At 32.7% G+C, this 27,481-nt stretch overlaps 1 protein-coding gene across 1 annotated transcript in view; it reads right to left on the reverse strand.

Annotated features, from left to right (window-relative positions):
- Nucleotides 1-11,786: 11,786 nt before the first annotated feature.
- ZC2HC1A (zinc finger C2HC-type containing 1A) overlaps nt 11,787-27,481 on the reverse strand; it is a gene marked incomplete at both ends in the record, with an annotated part of 45,732 nt that continues 30,037 nt past the window's right edge. Inside the window, 3 exons of the mRNA XM_084229426.1 lie at nt 11,787-11,952; nt 16,065-16,172; nt 26,786-26,885. Of these exons, the coding sequence (XP_084085552.1) occupies nt 11,787-11,952; nt 16,065-16,172; nt 26,786-26,885 (374 nt within the window). The remainder of the gene's footprint in view (nt 11,953-16,064; nt 16,173-26,785; nt 26,886-27,481) is intronic.

The following is a 27,481-nucleotide window of genomic DNA, read 5'->3' on the forward strand; positions in this document are numbered from 1 at the left end:
AATCATTTCACTAAATAGAAAATCACTTCTTCTAAGGATGCTGAACCATAGTACTGAGTTACTTTTGTCATTTATGTATAATACAACTTGTCTAAATGAGTTTGCAATTTGGGAAGTATATTTTTCAGAGAATAATATATGATGGCTTTTTAATTAATGGAATGTATGTATTTAATATTGACACTATATCTGTATATAAAAATATTTTCATACAGTATTACAAATTGCTTACTTTGGATACTATTTCTCCTTTGATAATAAATGACCTATGTATAAACACTGTCAGATTCACTTAATCAATCCCAACTGGATTTTTCAGACAAACTTTTTAATACTGCATCATTATTTGATTTCTCACTTTCATTGAATGTGTGATTTTTTTTTAATACCTTATTACCAAGAATCTACATAGGACCAGGGCCCCAAGGCTCTCAAAGAGCTGTAACACTACTTTATTTTCTATGTTTAATTTGAGACTTTAAACAAAGAAATTGATTATCTATACCAAACCCAGGTTTAAAAGGTCAGTAAATAGGTTTCACATTATTTATAAAGGGAAATGAAAACATTATTCCAGCCATGTTAGAGTCTTAAAACAGCTACCTGTTTGCAGATCGCTGAATCTACATCCTTTATGTTCTTTCACCACTTCATTGCCACACAGTTAAGTGCTGACTGACTTTATTTAATCACAGAAAACCTCAGGTGATTTGCAGCAACGTGATGGAGCTAGAAGGAATTATGCTCAGTGAAACAAGCCCAAAGGAAAAAGAAAAATATCACATGGTTTCACATATAGCAGGAATACAGGAGAACCAAATAAGACATCAGTGTAAAAAAACAAAAACAGTACAAAACACAACAAAGCAACAACGGACAATTATAAATCAGAGACATCCTGCAGGGGAGGAGGAGGGCGAGGGATCAGAGGGAGGGAGGGAGGAGCACAGGGCACTGAGGTGATGGTGCATGGGTGCATTGGTGAAGGAAACTCTATGGGGACTACACCTGAGGGGGTGGGGGGAAGCAAATATTGTTTAAAAATGAACGATGATGTAAAAAATAAAAATAATAATAAAAAATCCCTCAGGTGACATTCAATGTATGGTGATAAGATCATTCTCTCATTTTATGTGGCCCTCTGCCTCTTTCTGCTCCCCAGCCCACCTGGAGTTTATCCTCAGCAATACAGACCGCTGTATAGAATGTACAGACAGTGGTATAGTGGCGCAGGTGATTGAGCGCAGTGCTGTGAAGCTGTCCACAGCTTCTACAGCGCTGGTTCAATCCCCGCAGGCCGGCGAGGGTCCCACATGGTGCGCAGACCTCTCCGTCTCGTCCGCTGCTCCCCTCAGCAGTGTATTTCAGTCAGTCTGCCTGTTCTGTTCCCGGCTCTGTCTCTGGTGAATCCTCTCACCCTCCTGCGCCTCTGGCCTGTACCCCGTTCTTTTATAAATAAATAAAGCTTAAAAAAAAAAGAGGCTTTGAGTCAATGCATGGTTTCTGTTTGGTTTTCATTACCTACTTCAAAAAAAAGGAGTTGACTAATAATTTTTAGGTGTAAATGATTCCTCACCGAGTTTTTTCTTTCTTCAAGTGGATTTTTCTTAGTAGACTGTGCTTCCTTCCACCCCAAAATATGGTCATCCGTGTGGTATACCTCCACTCTGATAAACTAGTGCTACTGTAAGTGCTCAAGGTACTTCCCCTGTGTGGGTTGTAACTGCACACCTCTAAAGTCTGGATGTTATTGTGGGTGGGACTGTCAGTCCAGCTTAGCTGTGTTGGGGATCACTTCCAGTAAGCTGCAGGAAGTATTACAAGATAGTGGCTGCTAGCAATGGTATCAGCAAGGCTATGTAAGGTTGCCAATTCTGCCTGCCTTCCTCCTCCTTCCCTCCCTCCCCTTCTCTTTCTCTTACATATTTAAATCATGTTTAATTTTTATTTTATGCTTCATTAAGTAAAAAATTCACTTGTATTCCCTGGTTTCTTCAAATCATTTGTGAAAAACAGTTTAAAAGAGGGGCGGGGAAACCTATATTAAAATGTTCCTTGAGTGAAATTCAGGAAAATAAATCTTGTAAAATAATACTTAGAGATGACAGATACCATTTTAAACAAAGATTTTATAGAAATCAACTAGTTTAACCAGATCACAATGGCTATCATCTACATTTGTGAATGTTAGAACATAACTGAAGATGAGGTACAGATTTTAAATAAACTATTATGACATATAAGGGACTTTGAGAAATAGATAATTAAAAAATTATAAAGTAATATATATTTACTGAAGTTGACAATATAAAAATGACAAAGAAATAACATCAAAACTCCTTCCATTAGAAATAAGTATAATACATTGAGGAGTATACTGTAAGCCTTTTTATCTATGGACATTTTTACATAATTAGAATCATATTTTATAGGCATGTACTATTTTAGGCTTGCTTTTTGTCTTAGTAATATAAACTAACCTTGTAAATCCATTTAAACTTATTTGAAAGTCCTTTAACTATTAACTTACTAAATTACTGAATTGTTATCACTATAAATAGCACCACTATATGCATTCTTCATAATTTGTCTGTACTTCATACTATGCCCTCAAGAAGAAGTGCATCTTAAAAATAAAATTAAGAGGTTATGATACATGGATATTTTAAAGACTTTTTTTAAGACTTATTTATTTATACATACAAGAACTGGGGTACAGGCCAGAGGTGTGGGGAGGAGGGTGAGAGGATTCACCAGAGACAGAGTGGGGAACAAAACAGGCAGCCTCACTAAAATACACTGCTGAGGGGAGCAGTGGGAGAGACAGGAGAGGTCTGCTGCACCATGTGGGCAGCTCCCTGGCCGGCCTGGGATTGAACTCGTGCTGCAAAGGCTATGGATAGCTTCATAGTGCTCTTCTTAACTTCTTGGGTCACCAGGGAGGCCCTTAAAGACTTTTAAAGTAAATCATCAAATTTTTCAGTGTATTGTCTATTTATATTTCCTTTCTGTGAATTAGGGTATTCATTCCAATACCTCACACAGTATTATTACAATTCAAGGGAATAGATTTGATGAATTAAAATTAGCATTTCATTGTTGAGTACACTCACCACTACTCAGCATTGTTTCCAACCTCCTAACCCAGTCTTTTACAAATTCATAATAGGTATAGAACCTAAGAGCTTGGGCAAACAGAGAAAAAGGGAAAGTGAAAGTGAAGAGAGTTATTTTTTATGTAAGATAAGATTGAACAGATGTGATAAAGTAAATTTTTCAACATCTGATTTCCTCAGTCCTTAGAACAAAGTAGTCTACATTTTACTGCTCCCAGGGACCCCAACACACACACACACATCCTTTCTAAGGTCACTTGCCTTTTCCACACTAATGGTAATGCAGTTCTTGCTCTCATTATGTCAGGTTTCCTAAACCTTGAGAAAGATTTAAAAAAATGAAAATAAGAAATGGTCATTGTGTAAGTTGTGGGGATAAACTCTGCATCTAGTACTTCACAGCATTTTGTTGGAATCTGTGTAATAAAGGTCCATTAAAATAAGTCTTGCCTGGAGTCTGAAAGATGATGTCAGAGTAAAGATGCCAGGCTCACCTCCATATATTTACAACTAAATTGTAATTGAACCAAGTAACAATCCCTGAAATATGAATAGATGAGTACAGGATACACCAGGAGCAATGGTCTGGTAGAAAGGGGTACGAAAAACTTTAATTGAACCGTGTAGTAATGAGGGCAATCTAACTAACAAAAGGGAAGGGCGGCTGCTCTAAGGAGCTTATCCTATTGTTGATTTGGGCACATGCCCACCTGGGGGAATTTGGAGATCTGTCACTGTGCTGGATTAGAGGATCCATGAGTTGACATCTAGAACAGAGGTGTGTACTACTGGGGAAGCTATGGAAGCAGGGATGTAGAATGAGGATTACTGACTTGAATCTGAGTTTCCAAATATATAAAATTGATCCTGAAATGGCCTCTTCTATGAAGAGACTCAGGCAGCTATGTGAAAGTCTATCCCTATTACAGTTCATAAAAACTAAGAATGGAGAGAAGAACGTATCATAAATGCTAGGGCAAAACAACAACAATAAAACAAACAAAATACCCAGAGAAGTCTAAATTAAAAAATGCAAGGAGGCATCAGCAGCAAACAAATGGAAACAATGGAGAGAATTAGTGACCTTGACAGCACAATGTCAGAAAACATAGACAACAAAGAGGAAAAAAATTACATAGATGAAAATATAAATAAAAAATAAAAAGGAAGATAATGTAAGAGCCCACTGGGGTGATCTAAAGAGAAAGAAAATCCCTATTACAGGGGTCTCAGTAGGTGAGACAAAGAGAAAGACATAAAAATGTTTTTATAAAAATAGTCACTGATAACCAACTCAAACTAAAAGACAAACTAGATTTATTGAACTAGAGGTCTAAAGAGTTCCAAGCACTGTAATACCTGAGAGACACACTCTAAGGCACATTTCAAAGTGTTGAAAGTCAAAGTAAAGGATAGAATATTAAAAACATCATGAGGAATAAATAGATAATCTATAAGGGAACATCAGTCAGCCTATCCAAGGTAAATTGGGAAAGTCAGGTGATAAAATTAATCAAAGAAAAAGGTTTCCAGCTTAGAATACTTTATCCTTTAAGAATATCATTCAAGACAGAAGGAAGACTAAGGAGCTTCACTGAAAATTAAAGGAATTTATCAAAACCAAGCCAGACATGAAAGATATAAAGAGCTATTATAAAGCAGAAAACAAACAAACAAACAAACAAAGCCTCCTAGGGCCTCCCTGGTGGTGCAAGGAAATGTTTAAGCACAGCACTATGAAGTGATCCACAGCCTCTACAGCAGGAGTTCAATCTTCTGGCAGGCCAGGGAGCAACCCACATGGCGAGGCAGACTTCTCCTGTCTTGCCTGCTACTTCCCTCATAGTGTATTTCAGTCAATCTGCCTGTTCTGTTCCCCACTCTGTCTCTGGTGAATCCTCTCATGCCCGCCCCCCGCCACACACACCTCTGGCCCATACCCCAGTTCTTGAATGCATAAATAAATAAATCTTAAAAAAACCCCACAAATATAGAGGTAACAGACACCTAAATTACATAACATGGAGAGAAGAGTAACAGAGTAGTCAGTCAGAACAAGTTTAAGATCAGACCTTCCAATGAGCTATAAAAATAATCCATCATATAATTAACCTTAGTAGTAAAACATTCAAACAAAAATCAATGGAAGTAACATATAAGACAATGTAAATGAAAGCTAAACAAAACAAAAGGAATATGTCAAAAAAAAAAAACCAAAGATAAACTAAAAAGACAAGAAATAATAAAATGGTAATTAGCACTTATATCAATAATCACTTAAATGTAAAATGGCCTGATTTCAAGTTAAAAGACATACAGTTACTGAATAGATTTCAAAACAAGTCCAATCTTCTATTTATAGGAAACCTACCTTACCACTAAGGACAGGTACAGACTTAAAATTAAAAGCTAAATGACAATGCTACAAGCAAATGATAATCAAAAAGTAAAGATCAGTTATAATTACAGTAGATAAAACGGACTTTCAATTTAAAAGGGTAATAAGAGATAGAGACAAACTTTATACTGTGATTAAGGGTACAATACAACAAAAAGAAACAACACTCATATATGCAATGAATAATGTAGCACTAAGATATATAAGACAATTACTAAGAGTGAAAGATAATGACAAACAGTAGAACTAGAAGAATTTCATACTCCATTTACAACTATAGACAGGTAAACAAGTCAGAGAATTAAAAAAGCAAACAATAGCCTTAAAAAAGGAATTAAACCAAATAGGCTTAAAAGATATCTACAGAACATTCTACCCCAAAAGTGTTGTATATCCATTATTTTCAACTGCATCTGGAACCATTATTAGAGCATATATTGATATACAATAGTCAACTATCAACAAAATTTTGAAGATCAAAATCATACCAAGTACTCTTTCTGATCAAGCCATAAAGCTGGAAATCAATTATATTTTAAAAACTACAAGTGCATGGAGACTAATCAATAATATTGCTTAATAGCTATCATATTAAAGATGAACTTAAAAGAGAAATCAAAAATCATCTTGAAACTTATAGAAACAAGGGTAAAGCTACCAGCATTCATGGAATGCAGCATAAACAGTCTTAAGAAAGATAATTTCAGTACAGATCCACACTAAGAGGCAAGAATAACCCTGAACAAACAATTTAATACTATATCTAAAGAAAGTTGAAATATAGGAACAAACAAGACACAATGTCAGTAGAATGAAGAAAATAATAAGGGAAGAAAAACAAAAAGAAATAAATGAAATAGACATCAAAAAGACTACACAAAGATCAATAAAATGAAGTCCTTTGAGAAAAAAAAAATATCTAGGTAGTCTAACAAAGGAAAAGAGAAAATATTAATAAACAGAATCAGAAAGCAAAAAGAGAAATCACTACAGATGGCATAAAAACACAAAGATAATAAGAGATTACTAAGAGTTACATACCAATAAATTTGATAACCTTGAAGAAACTGACAAATTTTTACATTTATATAGTTTGCCAAGACTAAACCAAGAAGAAACATAAGAGTTGAATATACCAATCGTAAGTACGGACATAGAATCAACAATAAAAATGTTCCCCAAAACAAGAGCCTATTGCAGATAGCATTACAAATATTTTATCAAACCTTTGGAGAACTTAAAACCATCTCACTCAATTGTTTCTAAAAATCCCATACATAGGGCCTCCCTGGTGGTGCAGGGGGTTGAGTGCAGCACTGTGAGGCTGTCTGCGGCCTTTGAGGCGTGAGTTCAATCCCGGGCCGGCTGGGGAGCAACCCACGTGGTGCAGCAGTCCTCTCCTGTCTCGCCCAATGCTCCCTTCAGCAGTGTACATCTGCCTCTCTGGTGAATCTTCTTACCCCCCTCCCCTCTTCATGACTCTGGCCTGTACCCCCACTTCTAAAAAAAAATAAAAATAAAAATCCCATACATATCAATACTTAATTTATGGTAAGGGAGCCACAATCTTACAATGGGGAAAGGAGAATCTCCTCGATGGTGTTGGAAAACTGAAAGAATGCAGCTGAGTCACTCTCTAGCCCCATATACAAGAATAAGTTCAAAATGGATTAAGTATTTAGATATGACTTCCAACAATACTTAGAAGAAAACATAGGTGACATGTTCCATGACATCCACGATAAAGATGCTTTTAGAGAATTGACCCCCATGGCAAGGATAATAAAAGCAAAAATAAACAATTGTGATTACCTCTAATTAAATTTTTTGGGAAAACTAAAATTTAGGAGATTAAAAAGACATTCTACTGAGTGGGAGAAGATATTTACACATAACCAACAAGGTATTAGTATCTAAGATTAAAAAAAAAAATCTTATTCAGTAGAACAACAACCCAGTTAATAAATGGGCAGCAGATCTAAACAGATAAGTCACCAAATACATCAAAGAAGATATCCAGAAGACAAATAGATATATGGCAAAATGTTCATCATCACTTCCAATGAGTTAGATGAAGATTAAACCACAATGAGTTATTATCTCAGACTTGTAAGAATGGCCCATATTAAAAAAGACTCCCAAAAAGTACTTGAGAGATTGTGAAGTAAGAGGATCCCTACTGCATTGTAGGTAGGTATATAACTGGTGAAGCCATTATGGACAGAGATCTGGACTTGCCATAATAAGCTAAAACTGGAAATACTAGATAAGCCAGCTGTCCCATTCTTAAACATATATATGAACAGAACACCATCAACTTAAAAAAGCATATACTTGACAATGTTTATTGCAGCACTATATACAACAGATAGGATGTGGAAACTACCTTAGTGCCCACTGAGAAAGGTTTGGATGAAGAAGTGGTATGTCCAATCAATGGGATATTTCAGGTGTAAGGAAAGACAAAATGTTGGCATTTACAACAAAATGGAAGAAGTCTGGGGAAGTTATGTATGTGTTAGCAAGACAGAAAGACAAATATTGGACATTTACATAGCAGATGATACTATAAAGCAAAGTACTTATGAAAGCAAGTGGTCACTAATAAACATCTTGAGGTTTCTGAGGAGAGAAAGATTTAAAGGGGTAAAAGATGATGGTAGGGAAAGAAAAAAAATAAAATGAATCTCTGTCCTAAGTTTTGTTTGTTTATATATCAACTTCTCCAAATACATCACTTTGGGGGCAGAAACTTAATTACATTGCATCATTTCTCTTGATTCCTAGCATCTTACAGAAGTAAAACACAAAATGAAGTATCCCTAAATAGATGTCAATCTCATATGTTAGGCTAAATGGCTGATAAAAATGTATTTATTATAAAAGATGATAACTCTTGTATAACTAAGAGCAAATATTAAAGCTGTAGTACAAGGAGTACTTGGTAATGCGTATGACCATCATGTCTGGGATGCAAAACCTTGCTAACAAGATATTGTGAGGTATAAATATTTCTATCAATACCACGCTGGTACACAAAATGAGCTTGACTGTTTCTGAAAAGCCAACCTGTGTATTACTAAAATCACAGTAAAACAAAAACTACCTCTTATGAATCATGGTAATTTCATGTTATCAAAAAAAAAAAAATCATTCCCTTTTTTACTGTGGAGCCTTTAAAATAACAATTGCAGTGTGGTAATATTATCCAAAAGCACCCTCTAGTGGCAAAAAAGCAATTCACTGTAAGTCAAGCAAAGTTGTACACAAATAAGTATACTGACAATATTTACTGAACATTTTATAAATAAAAATAAAGTGTATGTGCTTATCATTTGTTTTATTTCAATTATTTTCCACTGCTTTATTTAATACTATTGTCAACCACAAAACCAGCCTTAGTACTAAAAATATACTTACCATATAAAATACATACACCTGCAATGCAAATAATTCCTGAAATCTGCTGACTCTTTGTAGCTGTGAATCTCTCCTATTATTTTTTCATTCCCTGAGTTTCTACTAGTGGTAGAAGAGTTCATCTCTAGCCTAAGGAAAATCGAGTACCAAATGAACATGCTCAAGCTCCATGTATTTACTACAAACAGTTCCTGTTTGAAATTTTAAAGATGATGGCTTATGTCATTAGGTATTCATAAATACTTTTTGCCATTAAGCTGTATATCACGTAGCTACAAATATACTTGATGTTTCTTCTCAATCTTGACTTCATTAATGTTTTCATTTGCTAAATTTTAGTGGCTATGTAAAGAATGTTTCTATACCTCAAAAGTCTTGTGCTGAAACATATTTCTAATAATTTAAAGTCACAAAACATTCTGATAAGATAGTAATTATTTTTTAAAAGTCAATGGCATAAAAAAAGACTGCCAATGAAAGGTTTTTCTCATCAAAAACTTTGTACTTTATCTTTACATTTTATTTGTCTTTCAGTGTTCTTATCTACCTATGTCTCAATGAAAAGACAGTGATAAAAACCAATTAGCATTTTTTTGCTTCATGTCTTTATTGAATAGGTTCAAACATGAGACATTATTTGTAATAAAACAGTGAACAAGACACAACAGCAGCCATAATCATCTTACTTTTGCAAGCTAATAACTTTCAGAATACAAGAGCAATTTTTACATTTTAAATTTAAGCTTACAACCATTTCTTTATTCTATCAAACTGGCAAGTACTTGCGAAAATAAATAAAATTAAGATAAATGATGCATAGATTGAAGTTTTAATAAAAATGAAACTATTGCACAACAAACCAATGTGAGAACAATATATGACAGTGATATATGCACTTAAATACATTGTCACAATGTTTCATTATTCATAAATATATTTCTCCTACTTACTTTATAATATCTGGACTCTGGAATTCGATGGTTTCTTACCAACTCATTCTCCATAAGGTACATTATACATTTCATTGAACCTATAAAATTCAGTGAGAAACAAACATGTGCCACTTTCTTTAAACTCATTTATCTATCCCTTCCTTAGGCAGATAAAAATTTTATGGTCTTAAAAAAAATTTGAAAGAAAATAATGTTTCTAAATAAAACAAGAGTTTAAAGTTCTTCATATGATATGTGTCGGATGTAGAACATAAGTGACTAAATTCATAATCTAATCCGTACATTATTATCCTGAATTTATTACAGCTTATTATAGATGATGCACTTTTTTCTAACCAATATGACTTTAAGACACCAAAAATTTTAAAAGGGAAGAAACTATAAGAAAATGACAATTATAATTTCCATGAAGTTTATATCCCTTTCCGAAACTTAAAAAGCAAAAAAACTAATGAAAATTTATAAAGTATAAAGATAGATAAGTTTCAAAAACAAATTCTAAGCCATTAATTTTTACGTTGATTCTTATAGATGATCCGAATCATAAACAAGAAGCTAGAAATTGCCTAAAATATAAGATTGAAACTCTGTTAGGTTTGATTCAACAGAAGTTACTACTGAATTACAGAATATGGTTGTGCAATCAGAGATCTACAAAAATGCTATGTTACACTGAGCTGATGATTAAAAGCTGTATTTCAAAGAGAAAATGATTTTTTTGTGTTTAAATACATTACAAATCAGTTATGCATTAAAACAATACATTTTTCCAGTGACTTTTTATAATGTGAAAGGTGTTTCATCATTAAACATTAAAAAGAAAATATGAGTAGGAAAAATTAAGATATCCTCTTAAGCTACTCTTAACTGTATCTAACTACATTTGAAATAGCTGAAATCTAAGCACTTTTACTTGCATGCCCTGCAGTAAGGATTAATTACCATAATTAATATTTATTAAATGAGGCAGCTTGTTTTAAAATCCAGTAAAACACTTGTTTCTAAATTCTAAATTCAGGTATATGGAAGTAAGATTTTTTTTTTTTGCAAAGAATTATGTGCATCTTAAATAGCTTTATCTTCAACCTTTGCACAAATGAAACAGTAAACTGAAACTACTCTTAGATGTAGGATTATGGAGAAGAAAAAGATGAAATTGGAAGTAGAAAAATTATGTGGTCAACAAATATAAAGGTTTAAAAAATCATTCAGAACAAAAATAAGATACATTTATATTTTCAGTGTTGTATCTCTGAAAAGGAAATTGTATAATTACATTTATGAAGAATGAGTAAAGATTTTAAATTATATAATAATACAACATATAGTTGGCAATGTCGACCTAAAAGCTTTTTCTCTTTAAAAAAAAAAAAAACTGAATTGTTGAAGTGCTCTACAGCAAAATGATCTTATATAACTAATCATAACAAAAATACTCTCTTCCCATTCAGACTTCCAAGTATCCCATCCTAGTATACGACCCGAATAGGCACCAATAGTAAAATATTTATTCTGATTTTTTCCTCAAAGTAATAATCATCATAAAGTTTGAAGGGTAAAAAAAAGCATTAGGGTTTTAGAATTTGTGGCGGTATACTTAATGTGCTTTAACAACACTAAAATAATATTGAAGTTAATGATTCCACAAAAAACTATTTTCTGACAGATAAGTGAATATTTCCTTGAATGGCACAGTTGGGTATCAGGTATTTTATTATATACAGTATATGTACACAAATATATACACACATACATTACATAGCCAAAGGATTATGCTCCAAAACCTGCTGAAAAAAGTATTTTGAAGAATTTTAGCATAAAATAACTAGAGGAAGTATTCTAGCTGTCTAAGCAGCAAGTCATAAACTCTGGACTTAGCTCTTTCTTTTAGGATTTTCCTCACAGAACCATTCTTCGAATACCACATTCACAGCAAAACTTTGCCCATTCCACAGGGTATTTAGTCCCACACTCATGGCAGAATTTTGGTAAGTGTCCAGAAGAATTTCCTTCAATGCCTTTAATATTTCCACCATTGAGTGAAGATGTATAGTCTCCATCTGGCCTGAAGAACAGAAAAAAAAAGTAGAAACATAAAGTCTAAATCAGTAGTTTTCAACCTATAACCTTTAGGAAAAGAAGCATTCATATTAAGTATAACTAAAAACTTGCTTAATCTCATTTTCCCCCTCCTGCATAATCTCATTTTTAATACTCCTCTAGTTTTGGTTAAAACAAAAATCTCTTTCAGTAATTATTGCATTTCTAAATGTTTGCTTTGGCATTATATTCATCCTTATTGGGAGAATTTTTCATGACCAGTGCATTCATGCTTACCCGCTGTTCTATGTAGTATGGTAACAGGATGGAAATTTATAGTATCCTTTCTGCAAAACCATTTATTAAAAGGAAACTGGAAATCTATCCTGAGGAAAGATAGAAGTCTCAGGTTCCAGACAGATCTTCTTTATCAGAAGGATTGTGGTATAATAATAACCATATTGTATTATTTCATTTTATTATTAATTCATTTTGATGTAATATTCAAGAATCCCCTCTATATACCCTAGCAAATCCGGTCTTAATAACAAAACATAGCAACGAAGGAAAAACAAAAATTACAAGAACTATACATATACACTGTAACAAAAGTGAAGAGCAAATTGTTTGTTGTTATAAGGATTTCATTACAGAAGGCAACCATTGGGAAAGTTCAGATTCTACTCATGAAACTTTTTTTTAAAGATTTATTTATTTATTTATATAAGAACCGGGGTACAAACCAGATGCACGGGAGGGTGAGAGGGTTCACCAGAGACAGAGCAGAGAACTGAACAGGCAGACTGACTGAAATACACTGCTGAGGGGAGCAGCTGGCACCACAGGAGGGGTCTGCTGCACCATGTGGGACCCTCCCTGGCCGAATGGGATCCAACCGGTGCTGCAGAGGCTGCAGGCAGCTTCACAGCGTGGCGCTCAACCGCTTGTGCCACCAGGGGAGGCCCTTATGAAACATTATTTAACTGGAAGAATAGCTATTTGATTCTCCAAAGAACATTGTTATATTCTCTCCTGCATGTGTTCAGTCAGACATGATATTTAAGTCAATGTGAAGGGAACTCTTATTTGCTGATAGAATTATAAATATACCATTAAAAACAATTTTTTTTTCGCCAGAAATAGCTATTGGAGAATTCAGAGATACTTCCCAATTTGGACACTTCTTTTATTTAAGTACTTTAAGTATAAAGAAACATTGAACTTTCTAATAAAATCCACCAGGGATCCATCTATCGATGCATCAGTAAATTGTAATATAAAAAACACAATGGGATATTGTTCAACAAACAAACAGGAACAATGTTCTGACACATGACACAATTAGATGAACCTCAACAACACTGGTAGATTTAACAGTCATATATGATCCCTTTTATAAGATGTATCAGAATGCCAAGACCATAGAGGCAAAAAAACAGATCAGTGGTACCAAGGGATTGGGGTAAAAACTACATTTTCTGTTTATTGTTAATAGACTACAATAACTTTCAATATGCTGATCTCAAATGCAACAAATTCATTAAAATACTTCATTATTATTTATTCATTGATTTGTCTACTGGGGACAGTCTATATAGAACATCAAGAGACAAATTAATGAATAAAAATATTATATTTACATGCAACATAAATATATATACAAATATATGATATAGTCGTAAATAAATTTTATTTTATTTTATTTTTTTAAAGATTTATTTATTTATTTATACAAGCACTGGGGGTACAGTCAGAAGTGCAGGAGAGTGAGAGAATTCACCAGAGCCAGAGCAGGTAGCAGAGCAGGCAGAAGGACCAAGGTACACTGCTGAGGGGAGCAGCGGGCAGCAGGAGAGGTCTGCACGCCATGTGGGAACTCCGGTGGCTGGGGACCAGCCAGGGACCGAACCGGCGCTGTAGAGGCTGCACCCCAGCGCGACTGGGGAGGCCCTCGTAAATAAATTTTACATTTTATTTTCATCTTTCAATTTTAAATTCTTTTCCTTGTCTTACTATACTAGCTAGATTCTCTATTACAGTAGAAATGATTATATGACATTTTTGTGTTCCTGTGCATTTAGAGAATATGGTTCTTACATGTTATTTAATGAGTCTGAAACTATTTTAGTAATGACATTTTATCAGTTTAATTTTCTACAAATTTTTCTATTTTATTTTTTCTAAGACCATTTAAAAAATCTATCATGAATCTTATTAATTTTTTTTCTGTATTTATCAATAGTGACAAATATTTTAAATCTCTTATCTATTGATGTGCTAAATTATACTAGTATACTTTGTAATATTGAATCATCTCATTTTCTAGGTTAAATATAAAGTGTCCTGAGTCTCAAGTTGTTCAAACATTTTATTTCTTTTGTACTTTGTACTTTTTTTATTTAAATTTTTTTGTTTTCTTTTGATATATTTTTATATAATTTTTTATTTTTTGCACAATCTATGCATTTTCATCTTGGTTATATTCCCCATACAATTCCCACCCCCCTTATTTTGACCCTAATCCCTCCTCTCCTCCCTACCCCCTACCCCCGTAGTGTGTCTCCGGTTTATAGTTGCTTGTTGATTTTGATTTTTACTTTATTATAATTAGTCTTTTTCCTGGTCCCTTATTTAGGTTTTCTAAATTCCTGCTATGAGTGAGACCATCCGGTATTTTTCTTTTTCTTTCTGGCTTATTTTGCTGGGCATGATCCCTTCCAGCTCCATCCATGTTGCTGCAAATTGCATGAGTTTATCTTTTTTGATTGCTGAGTAATATTCCATTGTGTGCATGTACCACATCTTCTTGATCCAGTCATGCATTTTTGGGCATTTGGATTGTTTCCATAGCTTACCTATTGTAAAGAGTGTTGCTATAAACATAGGGGTGCAGGTGCCCTTTTGAATTAATGCTTCTGTGCCCTCTGGGTAAATACCTAGGAGTGGAACTGCCGGATCATATGGAAGCTCCATCTTTAGCAGGTTGTGGTATCTCCACACAGCTTTCCATAGTGGTTGGACCAGTTTGCACTCCCACCAGCAGTGCAGGAGAGTTCCTTTTTCTCCACATCCTCGCCAACATTTGTTGTAGCTAGTTTTCTTTAATATGTGCCATTCTCACTGGTGTCAGATGGTATCTCATTGTAGTTTTGATTTGCATTTCCCTGATTACAAGTGATGCTGAATATTTTTTCATATGCCTGTTGGCCATTGCATTTCCTCTTTGGAGAAGTTCCTTTTTAGCTCTTCTGCCCATATTTTGACTGGATTATTTACTTTGTTTTTGTTGAGTCTCTTCAGCTCTTTGTACAAACATTTTAAAAGAAGTTGAGGAATGTTTTTTTTTTTGCTTTCTGCCCCTCCAAAAGTTTGGTAGAACTTATCATGTAAAATTATCAGAAGCCTATTTTGCATGTTTGCACCTGTGTATGTGGGTGTGTGGTAGGAATCAGGGGTAGTTTGGTTAGTGATTTAGATTTGTTAAGGATTGTAACTGTGCTTAATTTTCTAGTTTGTTTGAAATCATTTGCATGAGCTTCTTTTGAAGGAACTTTTACATTTCATGTAAAATGTATCTTATTTGTAGCATGGATTTATGCACCTCTTTTTAAATTTTTGGAATAAGCTGGGATATATTTAAAAATATCTTTAACAGACAAATTTATATGCTTATAACAAAAGCAGACAATGTATTTAAATATCAAAGTTGTGCAAACATTGTGACAGGTTTGAAAGGGATGTACAGGATAATCATAATCCCAGTTGGGGGAGTTTAAATGCATTAGATGTATTAAAATCTTGCAGAAAATTACAATAACAATGATCTAAAGAGTCTATTATTCAATTTACAGAGAGTAAAAATAACTGTGCTGTAGTTAAGACATCAGAAACACAAATGCATCCAGTGGGAAATAAACAAATTTACAGCAATAAAATTATAGCTACAAGGTGCAGGAAAATATTTATGTCCAAACTATTTCTTTAGTGTACAACTTTAAAGTCCGATGAAATCATATAACAAAGGAAAAATTAGCTTTTTAATGTATATCCTGATATACTATTTATTGTATATCATCATTGGAAAACTATATATACTCAATTTTATTTTAGTTATTAGGATAGCAGAGCTAAACATACCTGGCTATGTAGCTCTCAGTATATGTTTTCCTTTTGCTTGTAAGCATACCTGAGGCAGGATTTCGTGCCAAACTAGGTGGTGTGGAATTGCGAGGTTTGATGTTAGTTCTAGAAGTGAAGAAGAGACAGCATAATGAAAACTTACTGAAAAGTAAGCAGTTAATTCTCAAATTTCTTATTTACCTAATTAGAAAAAACAGAAACTTTAGATAATTCAAAAGATGAAAGTTCAAATTTTTAGATCTGAAAACAACAGTGATTAATACTAAGAATAAACCAAAAGATTTTTGCATTTATTATCCTAATAGTATATAAAATGAACTAAAACATGTATATATATGTCTTACATGAAATCTCTAAGTTAATCATTCTGAAAGATTTCAAGTTTCTAAAAGTATATTTATATTTTATAAATTTTTATTTTCATGTAGAAGAACTGGGGTGTGGGCCAGAAGTGTGGGGAGGAGGGTGAGCAGACTCACCAGAAACAGAGTTGGGTGGAGAACAGGCAGATGTACTGAAATATACTGCTAAGAGGATCAGTGGGCAAGACAGAAGAGGTCTGCTGCACCATTATGTGGGTTAGCTCCCTGGCCAGGATTGAGCTCAGGTCATAAGGGTGATATCACTGATTCTTAATCCTTAGGCCTCCAGGGAGGCCCTTAAAGTTTAAATCCAAAGGTCTCTCAAAAATAGGGATGGGTTTTGTTAAATACTTTGAATATTTGTATATTAAACGTAGGTGATACCTCTAAAAAAAGAATGAAACATAAATGACAATTTAAGAGGAGAATATTCAATTTATGCAAATCAGTTCCTAGCAATAGCAATTAAAATCAGTTAATATAATTTTCCATTTAAAGATTTCATTTCAGCAACTGGACTGAAATTTCATTACTGGGCTATGTGTATCAGTGGAGTTTGGATTAGATCATCTCTGAATTCCCCTTCTGAAACTTCAGGATGCAAAGAAAGCTTAGAAGGCTATATAATAGCTTAATGGTAAAAGATAGGCTTTGGGATTCAGATGAAAATAGATTCAAATCCCGAATGGTACTGATCAGCTTTGTGATAGTGGTTATATCCCCCATCCCTTACAAAATGTGACTAACGTTACCTATTTCATAAGAAGTTAAAAGATGTAAATTATAATTTAGCTAAATATTTAGGATCATGATGAAGCTAATACTATTAATACAACCATGGCTATTGCTACTGCTACAAATTAACACTTATATAATGGAGTTTTCTATATGCCAGTTATGTTTCTAATTGCCTTCATATGTAAATTTATTTAATTCTCAAAATAATCTATGAAGTAAGTACAGTTAATAACTCCATTTTACAAATGAGGCAAACAGTGATTACGAAATTTACCCAACATGACACAACTACTAAGTTGCTGACTCAGGGGTCAGACGGTCAATAAAATGTTAGTTTCCTCCCCCTATTTAGAGATTTAGTCAGTTACTTTCATTTCATAATAAGCAATGTCATGTTGTATGAATAAGAATATTTCTTAAAATTCCTTTGAATCAAAATTTTTTAAACTTTGTCTGAAATTTTTCTTCCTCTACTTATCCAGCGAAGTTGAAGAGAGTTTCCTAAAATTTTAAAGTTACCCCCCCTAATACAGGCAGGTAATAACAACATCTATTTCAAATGCCCACTGCATGCCAAATAATACACCAGGTAATAACCCTCTAGTGCCCTTGTAGGAATTCCTTTCTAAAATACCATTGCCAAAAAAAGTTTTTTCCTCCAGTGAGAGTTATAAAAGGAATTAGAAGGAGACATTTTTTCCCCCTCTGGAATCAAGTTTTATTAGAAATCTTATTGCCTTCATATAACATGCAAACAGTATATATAGATAATACAAGCACACCCATGCATACACACACACATATTCAACATAGGGGTAATTTAACACTAGAGGAAAAAATGAGATTACCAATAATAGGTACTATTATTAAATGTCTAGCATGTAGTTTCATTACCTCTTCTTAGAGGCAGAATCTGTCAAGAGCAAATGACTGGGAAGATCTGTCTTGATTAGCATTTGGAATATGTTGTTCTCTCACATTATCAACACATTTTTCTTCCTGGCCAGCATCTTATAAGTGCTAACCCATTTCTATAACTGCACCCTGCCTACTACAGCCCAAAGAATAATAAAAGAAGGTTAAATTTTGGAATTGTACTTTATCTTACTATTAGTAATTATTTGATATCTGCTTCACAGGGTAGAGATAGCAAATGTACAAAGAAAAGTGGCTTCGGGCCTAAATCGTTCCTTCTAGGCTTTATCACTAAGAAGTTAAAAATTATGGTTGCCACTGATATCTTAAAGATTTATCCTTATTTCATTGTGTATCTGGTTAAATTTATTGCTACTTCTCATACATAGTAAGTAAAATATTACAGAAGGCCTTGGTTTAAAAGTTAACTAAGTGTGCTTACTAATACATTTTTAAACTCATGAGTAATTTAACTTATTAGATACTAATTTCACCACTTTAAAATATGAGGGCTAGATTTTGGATAGAGGCCTGAACTAGTAAACTTTAAAGACTTATAGGGAAGAGTTCCAAAATGATTACCATTGCCACACTCGTGTCTTCTCAGGTTGCTAGGCCAGTACAGACAGGGAGTGTACTTGGCAGTATCATACCTGTCCTCTGCTTTATGTGCAATATACAATCATCCAAGTAACTAAAAGACTTAGGATCTTGTGACTGTTTTCTAGGAACTTTTTCTCTGCCTTTTTATAATAATTCATCATATTTTCCTCTGCCTTTTTATAATAATTTATGAAAGATGATATAGCAGTATTATTTGATATATATGGCACAATATCCTTATACTCTTCCTTTTAAAATATTACTCCTAAAAAAAGATTTCATAAGAAAAACTTTGAAGATGACTATTTCTACTTTCCAAAAATTAAAACTTAATTGGAATAAAAAGTATGAACTAAAAACAGCATTTTTTTATTAGTATTTTTTTTTAGAGGCATATATTTTTATTTATTTATTTATTTGTTTGTTTGTTTGTTTATACAAGCACTGGGTACAGTCAGAAGCGTGGGAGGGTGAGAGAATTCACCAGAGCCAGAGCGGGGAGCAGAGCAGGCAGAAGGACCGAAGTACACTGCTGAGGGGAGCAGTGGGTGGCAGGAGAGGTCTGCGCACCATGTGGGACCCTCCTCGGGTGGCCAGGGAGCAGCCGGGGATCGATCCGGCGCCGCAGAGGCCATGAGGAGCTTCGCAACCCAGCGCTCAACCGCTGCGCCACCGGGGAGGCCCTAAAAACAGCATTTTTTAAGGACTATAGAAATGTTCACCAAAAAATCAAAATGTGTTAAGTCCTAAAAGTTTATTCAGCATTTTTGGACCTAAAATGATTAAAATAAGATTTTTTTAAGTATGGAATGCACAAATTATAGTATTCCATTATATAAAGAGTGCAAGAAAATAAAAAGATCAACCAAACTGAGGTACAAATACTTACTTGTAAATGGGCAAGAACTCATGTCTTTTGATGGTACTGTCTGACTTTGTATCACTGTCATACAACCTTTGCACATGTCTTCCAGTTCGAAGTGGAGGGCCTAACTTGTCCATCTTACTATTAAAATATATAAAGGTGTACCCATAAGGAGATTGCTACTGTTTGTTGCCTTACATAAAAATTTTTTGTAAAGTTGTTTTTCTGGTTCATCAGTAATCTAGCCCTCAAGTCATAATAATCTGACTGCCAAGGTAAAGATTAAAAGTCAAAAAGAGTGTTCACATACTTCATACAACATTATTAGAAATGAAAATTCTCACTATGCAGGTCACCCTATTAGTTTTAATGAACATCCAAATAAGTGCCATATTATATGCAACACGGCAATAGAATCAATGAAGGATAAGGATATCTACAAAGACAGCTTTGAAATAAAATTCACAGAAGTAAACTGAAAGCTGTTTTTCTGGTAAATAAGAGATCTGATGCTCGCTCTTACAGAATTTACAAGTAATCTAACTTTTCCCCTTCCCTAAATTCACAGAATTTTTGTCTATTATTTTATGATTTAATCTGCATTTTAAAATTACAGATATAATCAAATAAACAATATATTTACATCTTTATCCCATGTGACTTTCAAACAAATAATGAGTATTTCTAAGATTTTTTTCAGGGAAAAATAAAACATGATCCTATGTGAAAAAACATGTGTGTGTGTGTTGGGGGGGGAAATCACATGTAAAAATGTTAAATGGTCATTCCATCTGAAGCTTTCTCTATTTTTTTCGCTAACCAAAAATATAAAGTATAAAGGACTTCCTTCTAGAGGCTAAGAGAAGGAACTACAGATTTGTAAAAATTTCATTGTTTATATCAACAAATAACTGAATCATATACTGTTACTGAACAATGTCCACTCATAATAGGGAGCAGAGAAAATTAAATTGTGAAAGTAGGAGAACTATTTTAAATACACATCATTATTAATTTTTAAAGTATACTTTTTTATTGTAAGGGAATGTTTAATTGCTCATGAATTTTTTTAATTACTCATTGACTATAAAACGTAGGCATTTACTATGTGTCAGGCACTGTGCTATATTCCGGGGATATAGTGGTAAATAAGAAAGATATGAATCTCGTATGGAGTTCAGTATCTACAAAGAAACTTTTAAATTCTCTACATTATAAGGGTCTCTAGGAGCAACACATTTTATCCATTTTTATGTTTTTACTTTGCTGTGGTGGTGCTTATATTACATTACGTAACACATTTAAAAATTTTTAAAAATGCTTTCATGAATTATATATATTACACATATATTCTAATATATCTGAGATTAAAATTTAATGGGTTTTTATTTGTAAAAGATTATTGCAAAATTCACCTGTTTGGAATTTTAAATAACAAATTAGAATTTTCTTTGAACTGCTTAACAATTATCAAAACATTTTTCTAAGTGGTGGTTATCTTATAAAAGGTATTTGTGGTTCTGGAATAAGGAATAAAAGATCTTATTTCTTTTTTCATAAAAAAAGTTCCTGAAAGCAACAAAATAGAGTAGAAAATTTTTAATTATCACAATGATATGTCAATTACATTTCAACAGAACTAGAAAAAATTTTTAAAAAGTATTTTACAGATTCTTCTAATAGGAACAATATTACTCAAATTTTACATATACCACAAAGTTCAATTCAAGGAGATGTACAGAATCTAATAAATATCTACATAAAATTATCTAATGGGAATATTACATATATTCCAAGTATTTTCAGATTTTGAAAAGCTAATTGAAAGGCAAGTTTCAGTGGGAACCTATAGTATTGTACCATATATCTGCTAATAAAACTTAATGGGATTGATCGATTTCTCTTTTACCTACCTACACTACCTACCTACCTACCTACCTATCTACCTACTTATATAATGTATGTATTTATTTATAATTCAAACTTAGGTTAAAAATTAGTGCTATTCTGAAGGTAAAATTATTTAAGTTTATGTTCAGGTATAATATTCTATTGTCACACAATGTTGTTATCAAAGTAGAAATACATTAATAAAAACTTTATAAATAATGTAATCAATATTACATGTATATAATGTAATATTATATATGTAGAAATATATTAATGCACATACATAATCTTAACTATACATTTTTAAATATTATGAAATAAGTCAATGTTGGAACAATTAAATAAATTTAAAAAGTTTTAGTTTACAAACAGACCTTTCAAATATTTAAATGTTTCAATAAACTATCCAGATCATAAGATGTAACAGACCAATTTTCATGTGCCACCTTCTTATTTATCTTAACACATATGAACTATTCTAATAAATATGGACACTTCCTTTTCTATCAACCTCCTTTTCTGCCCCCCAACCTCCAGGAGCATTGAAGTCAAAGCAGCAATATGGTAAATGAGTATTTTAAGAGAAATTGAATTCTCTGTAAAAGTGGTGAGACATACTGAAAAGAAATGTGAAGGTTTTGACCAATTGATGCTATTTTGTTGGAGTTTCTTCTCTATTTTTTCCTGAAACTTGCAAACCATCAGTAACTGACTTAAGGAAATGAATAAAATGAGTACAGAAGCCATTCTGCCTTGACTTCAAGGTGTTAGGTGTTTCAAGTTATGGAAAAAAATACACTTTGTTGATTTTCAAAATGAATTTTTATATCATCTACACGTGCAGTTACTTTGAAAATAAATAAATGCTGAGAAAATACAATGAGAAGTCCACATTATTATGTATTTTTAAATTCACAACAATTGAGAGATATACTTTTAATGTGATAGTAAGCCATTATGGAAGTATTGACATCAATACTTTTATAGTGCTTCTATGCTGTTTTTCTTTTAAAGTCTGAAGACTTTACTTTCAGTAATGACAATTATTGTACACCCAAGGTATGAAAGAAATTAGAGCAACAGTAAACCCACTTAGAAGCAAAGACAGTCTTACTACTGCTAGGGAAAACAAAGGAAGGTGTTTTAAAGCATATCAAAAGTATTGATTTTGGTGAATACTAAGTAATCTGATACATACCACAGAATTTTAATCCCATTATGAAATTCAAAGATAGGTCCTTAAAATGGCACCTAGATTTGGTCATAGTCAACATGAACATGTATTTTAATCTCTCATTATCCTTTCAATCCAACCATAGAAATGTGTTGAATTAATAAAAGTTAAACACTGTTTGGTTCCATAGAACACTACAGCAAAAGTTCCCGAGATATCCCATATAACTAATGATAATTTACTTCTTTGAAATAGAAAATTGAAAACTTGTCCTGCAGTGGGCAAGACAGTGAATATTTTAGGCTTTGCAGGCTATACTACCACCTTACAAATAATCACTGTGCTACAGTAGTATGAAAGCAGTCACAGACAATACACAAGCAATGGATGTGGTCATATTTCAATAAAAACAGGTGTTGGGCATGATTTGGGTCTCAGACCACTGTTTCAATAGATCACCTGCTACAAAATATCAAAATTCCATATATAAAAGGATGCCAATACTTGAGATTTTGAAAATCTAAACAAATGGTAAATTTCAATAACGATTTGGTTTAATTTTACCATAATTTAAAGGGTGATGATGAGCATCACATTATTCTGCATTTTCCAATTCAAAGCTTTTTGTCAAGTTAATGTATTTTTTATAAACTTCTATTTTGACCATAACTTTTTAATTTAAAATGACAATCTGTAGTTCCATTTAACTGTTATAAGAAAAAAAAGCTTTTAAAATACTCATAGTGAATGAGAATTTTAAGACATTTGATAATATTAACTTATTCTTAATTTGAAATTAATTTTAACTTATGGAAGGTACTTATTTACTGCTGATACTATGAGAGTGATTTCACACATGAAATAAGCAACTCAATCTCGAAAGACTGTAACAAGCATGATAGATACATAACAAAAAGATGATTTCTAAAGTAAAATCAGGAAAATATTTACCACATAGTATTTTTGTATATTTGTAGAATTGCACAGTTATGATGATATGAGGCAAAGTTTTAAAATTTCTGCTCTTGAGACAAAATTCATCTACTCTATGCAGGTAATTAAATATCTCAATTCCAAGGCAAAACTAGGTTCCCTAATCCAATAGCATCAATCGTTGCTATATCCACTGAAGAAGCCAAACTTTGCATACTAGGTTGCTTTAGCCATTTCTAGGTGAACCATGAAAGACAGAGTAGTTCATGAAAATGTAAATGATATTCTATACAAACTTAACTCATACACACCGAAAGATAGGCTTATGAGAAAAGTACGTCTCTACTCACACAAAAATGTTCTTTTCAAAAAGCAGACATCTATTTATCGTTGTTAATATAAAGTATGAAAAACAAAACCATTTTTATTAAAAATGTTCCTTAATGTATTCTGTTGTTTTAGTTTTATTAACACATTGACTATACAGCCTATCTACAAAACAAATGTCTGTTATTCATTGTAACTGAACAGAAATAAATCTTCGAAATTTGATAAAACTAATCACCTAAAATATTCATTTAGGCTGGTAATTAACCATTAAGAAAACAATTTTCAAGCCATGACTACATAAATTCTGTGACACAACTCAAATGTGGCAATGCTTATTTAAAAGCTTTGTGTTTTGTCATACTTCTAAGATCTCCTAAGATTAAAGATAACCTTTTGAGAGTGAAAAATTTTCCACTGTGGATATGTTTTGCTTAAATAAAATCTGTTAAAACTGGCTGACCCACAGGTTGTCTGTAAGTTAACTGCCAAAGATACAATTTTTCCAAGTGCAAAGAGAAATTTTTCTAGGGCATGAATTCAATACATGCTAAATATTACAGACCACAGGTGTGCATGATTAAAGTTGACCACAATAAAGAATATATATATATTAGGTTTAAATGAGCCCAACTCACTGAAATGACACCATTTAGTAGTCTCAAAGGACTCAATTTCTTGAATATTATAGTTTACCAGAGGCATTTTCACATGCTTAATTCCACTTTCGCTCAACCCTGAGTTATCAATGTCAATGAAAATAATGGTCACCAGACAAACTTGAAATAATCCTTCCATCTGTACTAGGACCATGATTCTATCATGTGCCAGCCAACAGGTTAACACACAATGGATTTAATTTATTAATGTATTCATTTTTTCTCATTCATTCACCAAACATTTGTTTTATGCCTATGTGCCATGCATTACACTACATTCTGTAGCTACATGTCAAGGGAAGGCAGAAATGATCTGTACTATCAGAGGGTTTACAATCTAGCACGAAGCATACAAACAGATCAGTACCTCTATATTTCTAAAAAAAATTAACTTGGATCACTAAATCGGCAGTCCTGAAAGAATCTATTTTGCAATATGCTAGTTAATATATCAATAACAACATACTGGCCAGAAGCAAACATCACTACTCACTCTTCAGTGGTTGGAAACTCTCCTTTAACACATGAGGATCATATATAAAATAGACAAAATACATTTTTGCATAATTATGTTTGACAGTTTAATATTCTGAGGGACACCCAGAAGTTTTAAATATTCATGACATTATGAGCTGTGAAAAACATAAAATTATGTGCTCAAAATCTTTGCTTCTTAGTGAAAACATACTTTTTCTTGACATGAGTTAAGTCACTTAGTGACAAAGCACAGTTTAGAAGTCTAGCTTCCTAATCCAGACTCTATTTTCACTACATCAGTTAGCTTCACATAGCTTATTCAAGAATACAGGGTGTCAGTAAAGACTATTATTGCCAACTGATAAAATCACCAGTATGATAGCAGAGGTAGTGAAAATATTGGCTTTTATTCATAATCAACTGTAAATAAAATTATAATGCACACCATAAGGCCTTACATGAAGGTCAATGCTCTGTGATATGTCAGAAAGATTTTATACAGCTAAAACACATATTGCTATATTTATACCTTAGCTAAGTACTCAGTAGAGAAGCAGGAAAAAAAAAAGAAAAGAAAAGAAAAAAAATGAATCAGTATTTTACCATTGAGAACTTTTTACTTTTACTTTTCAACCACCTGATAACCTGTTTCTTTCTTAAGAAGAGGCTGTTTCTTTTTTGGTAGTGCAACAATAAGAACTTTTAATTTATCAGATATTGCTGGTTGATTTTTTTTCTTTTTCTACAATGATAATTACATTAATCTTGTTTTAGGTCTTATGCTTTGTAGCCAAATTAAGAAAAGACAATTACTCTCAAATGATACTCATAAATGTTTGTAAAATAAAAGTCAAAATTTCAAGATACCCAACACTTGAAATTAATGTGTGTGGCATTTCTTATATCAACTTTATCACTATAAAGTTTGAGATTAATCCTCATTCCAGCAGTCATGTGGTAATATAATTTCCTGACGTATCATAATGGGTGAGTAAGTTTCTACTGGAATAGGTGGCCTTCTATTAAAACTTCTTGTGTTATCAAACATTTTTTCTACATCAAAATAATTGTCGAATGTTAAACTACTTTATTAAAAGCCTAGCATTAAAAAAAACCCATAATTCAATATGTTTCATTTTTTCTACAAATACTTTTATAGTTTCTATCATAGCACACAAGGAGTTCTGTTTTCTACATCCTTATCATGCTATAGCATAATTGATATTAAAATTTTTATATATTTTATGACTGCTTAATATATCTTGTTAGGTTTTCATAATTTACTATTCAAACATAGCTGCCATTTAGGGGATTTACTTTACTTGAATTACAATAAAAATATATGAAAAGAGCCCAGTGTTTATAGACAAACAAGTTCAATTTTTATCCTGCTTCCAACTCCTAATGGTCATGTATATTTATTTTGTTTTTCTGAGCCTTTCATTCTATGGTAGTGGGGTAGTTTTAATAAAAATATATCTAAAATATTGAGCACAGTGCCTGATACATGGTGCTTAATAAATTGCGGTACTATGAAAATTTTCCAAATTTCAAGAGGTATCCTTAAACTAGATTCCTAGAAATAAAATTATTCAAACAAAACATATGCTTTTAATAAATGCCACCAGATCTTTTTTCCAAAATGTTTATTTATTTAATTTAGATCTCCTACAGCATTGTGCTGATCAACAATATGTTAAAAGGCAAATGAATTTAGAAAGAAATGTAAGTTAGTAAAATATATTACCCATAAAATAAATTTGATGTATACTTACCCTGCATGAGGGGCTGCTAGCCCTTTATGGGAGGGAGATAAGTTCTGAAGTTTGTTTCCCAAAGAGCTGCTAACTGAAGACACTTTACCTGTGGGCACACCTTATAATAAAAAGGCATTAGTTTTAATGACTCTCTGAAAAAGAAAAATCACATAAAACAGAACCTCTGATAGGAAAACAATGCTTTAGTGGCAATAAATCAAAACAAATTATCAACAAGAAGTTTTTTTTTTTTTTTAAACTGGCATTTCCAGGAAACACCTTTGATTTCTTTCTTTCTTTCTTAAAATATACACACAAAGGCCCACCTCAATAATCAACAGCTTTTTCAAGCTTCTAAACATTTGTCTATTAAGTAAGTTTGCCAATTTCAGTAAGATGAAAAAACTAACATAGAAATGAAGGAAAAATACTGTGGTGGAAGAATCAAGAAAAGAACCTGGTGACCATTCTGAACTGGTGATTTATCAATAACAACATCAAAAATAACCATTTAGAGTAACAACAAAGAACTACAGAATATCTAAAGTAGAAGCTATTAAAATTTACCCAATTTTTTTAAAAGATTTATTTACTTATGCATACAAAAGCTGGGGTGTAGGCCAGAGGTGCTGGGGGGGTCGGTGTGTGAGAGGATTCCCACAGTGTGGAACAGAACAAGTGGATTGACTGAAATACACTGCTAAGGGGAGCAGC

Source organism: Talpa europaea, assembly GCF_964194135.1.
Source record: "Talpa europaea genome assembly, chromosome: 3".
In the NCBI taxonomy this organism is placed as follows: domain Eukaryota; kingdom Metazoa; phylum Chordata; class Mammalia; order Eulipotyphla; family Talpidae; genus Talpa; species Talpa europaea.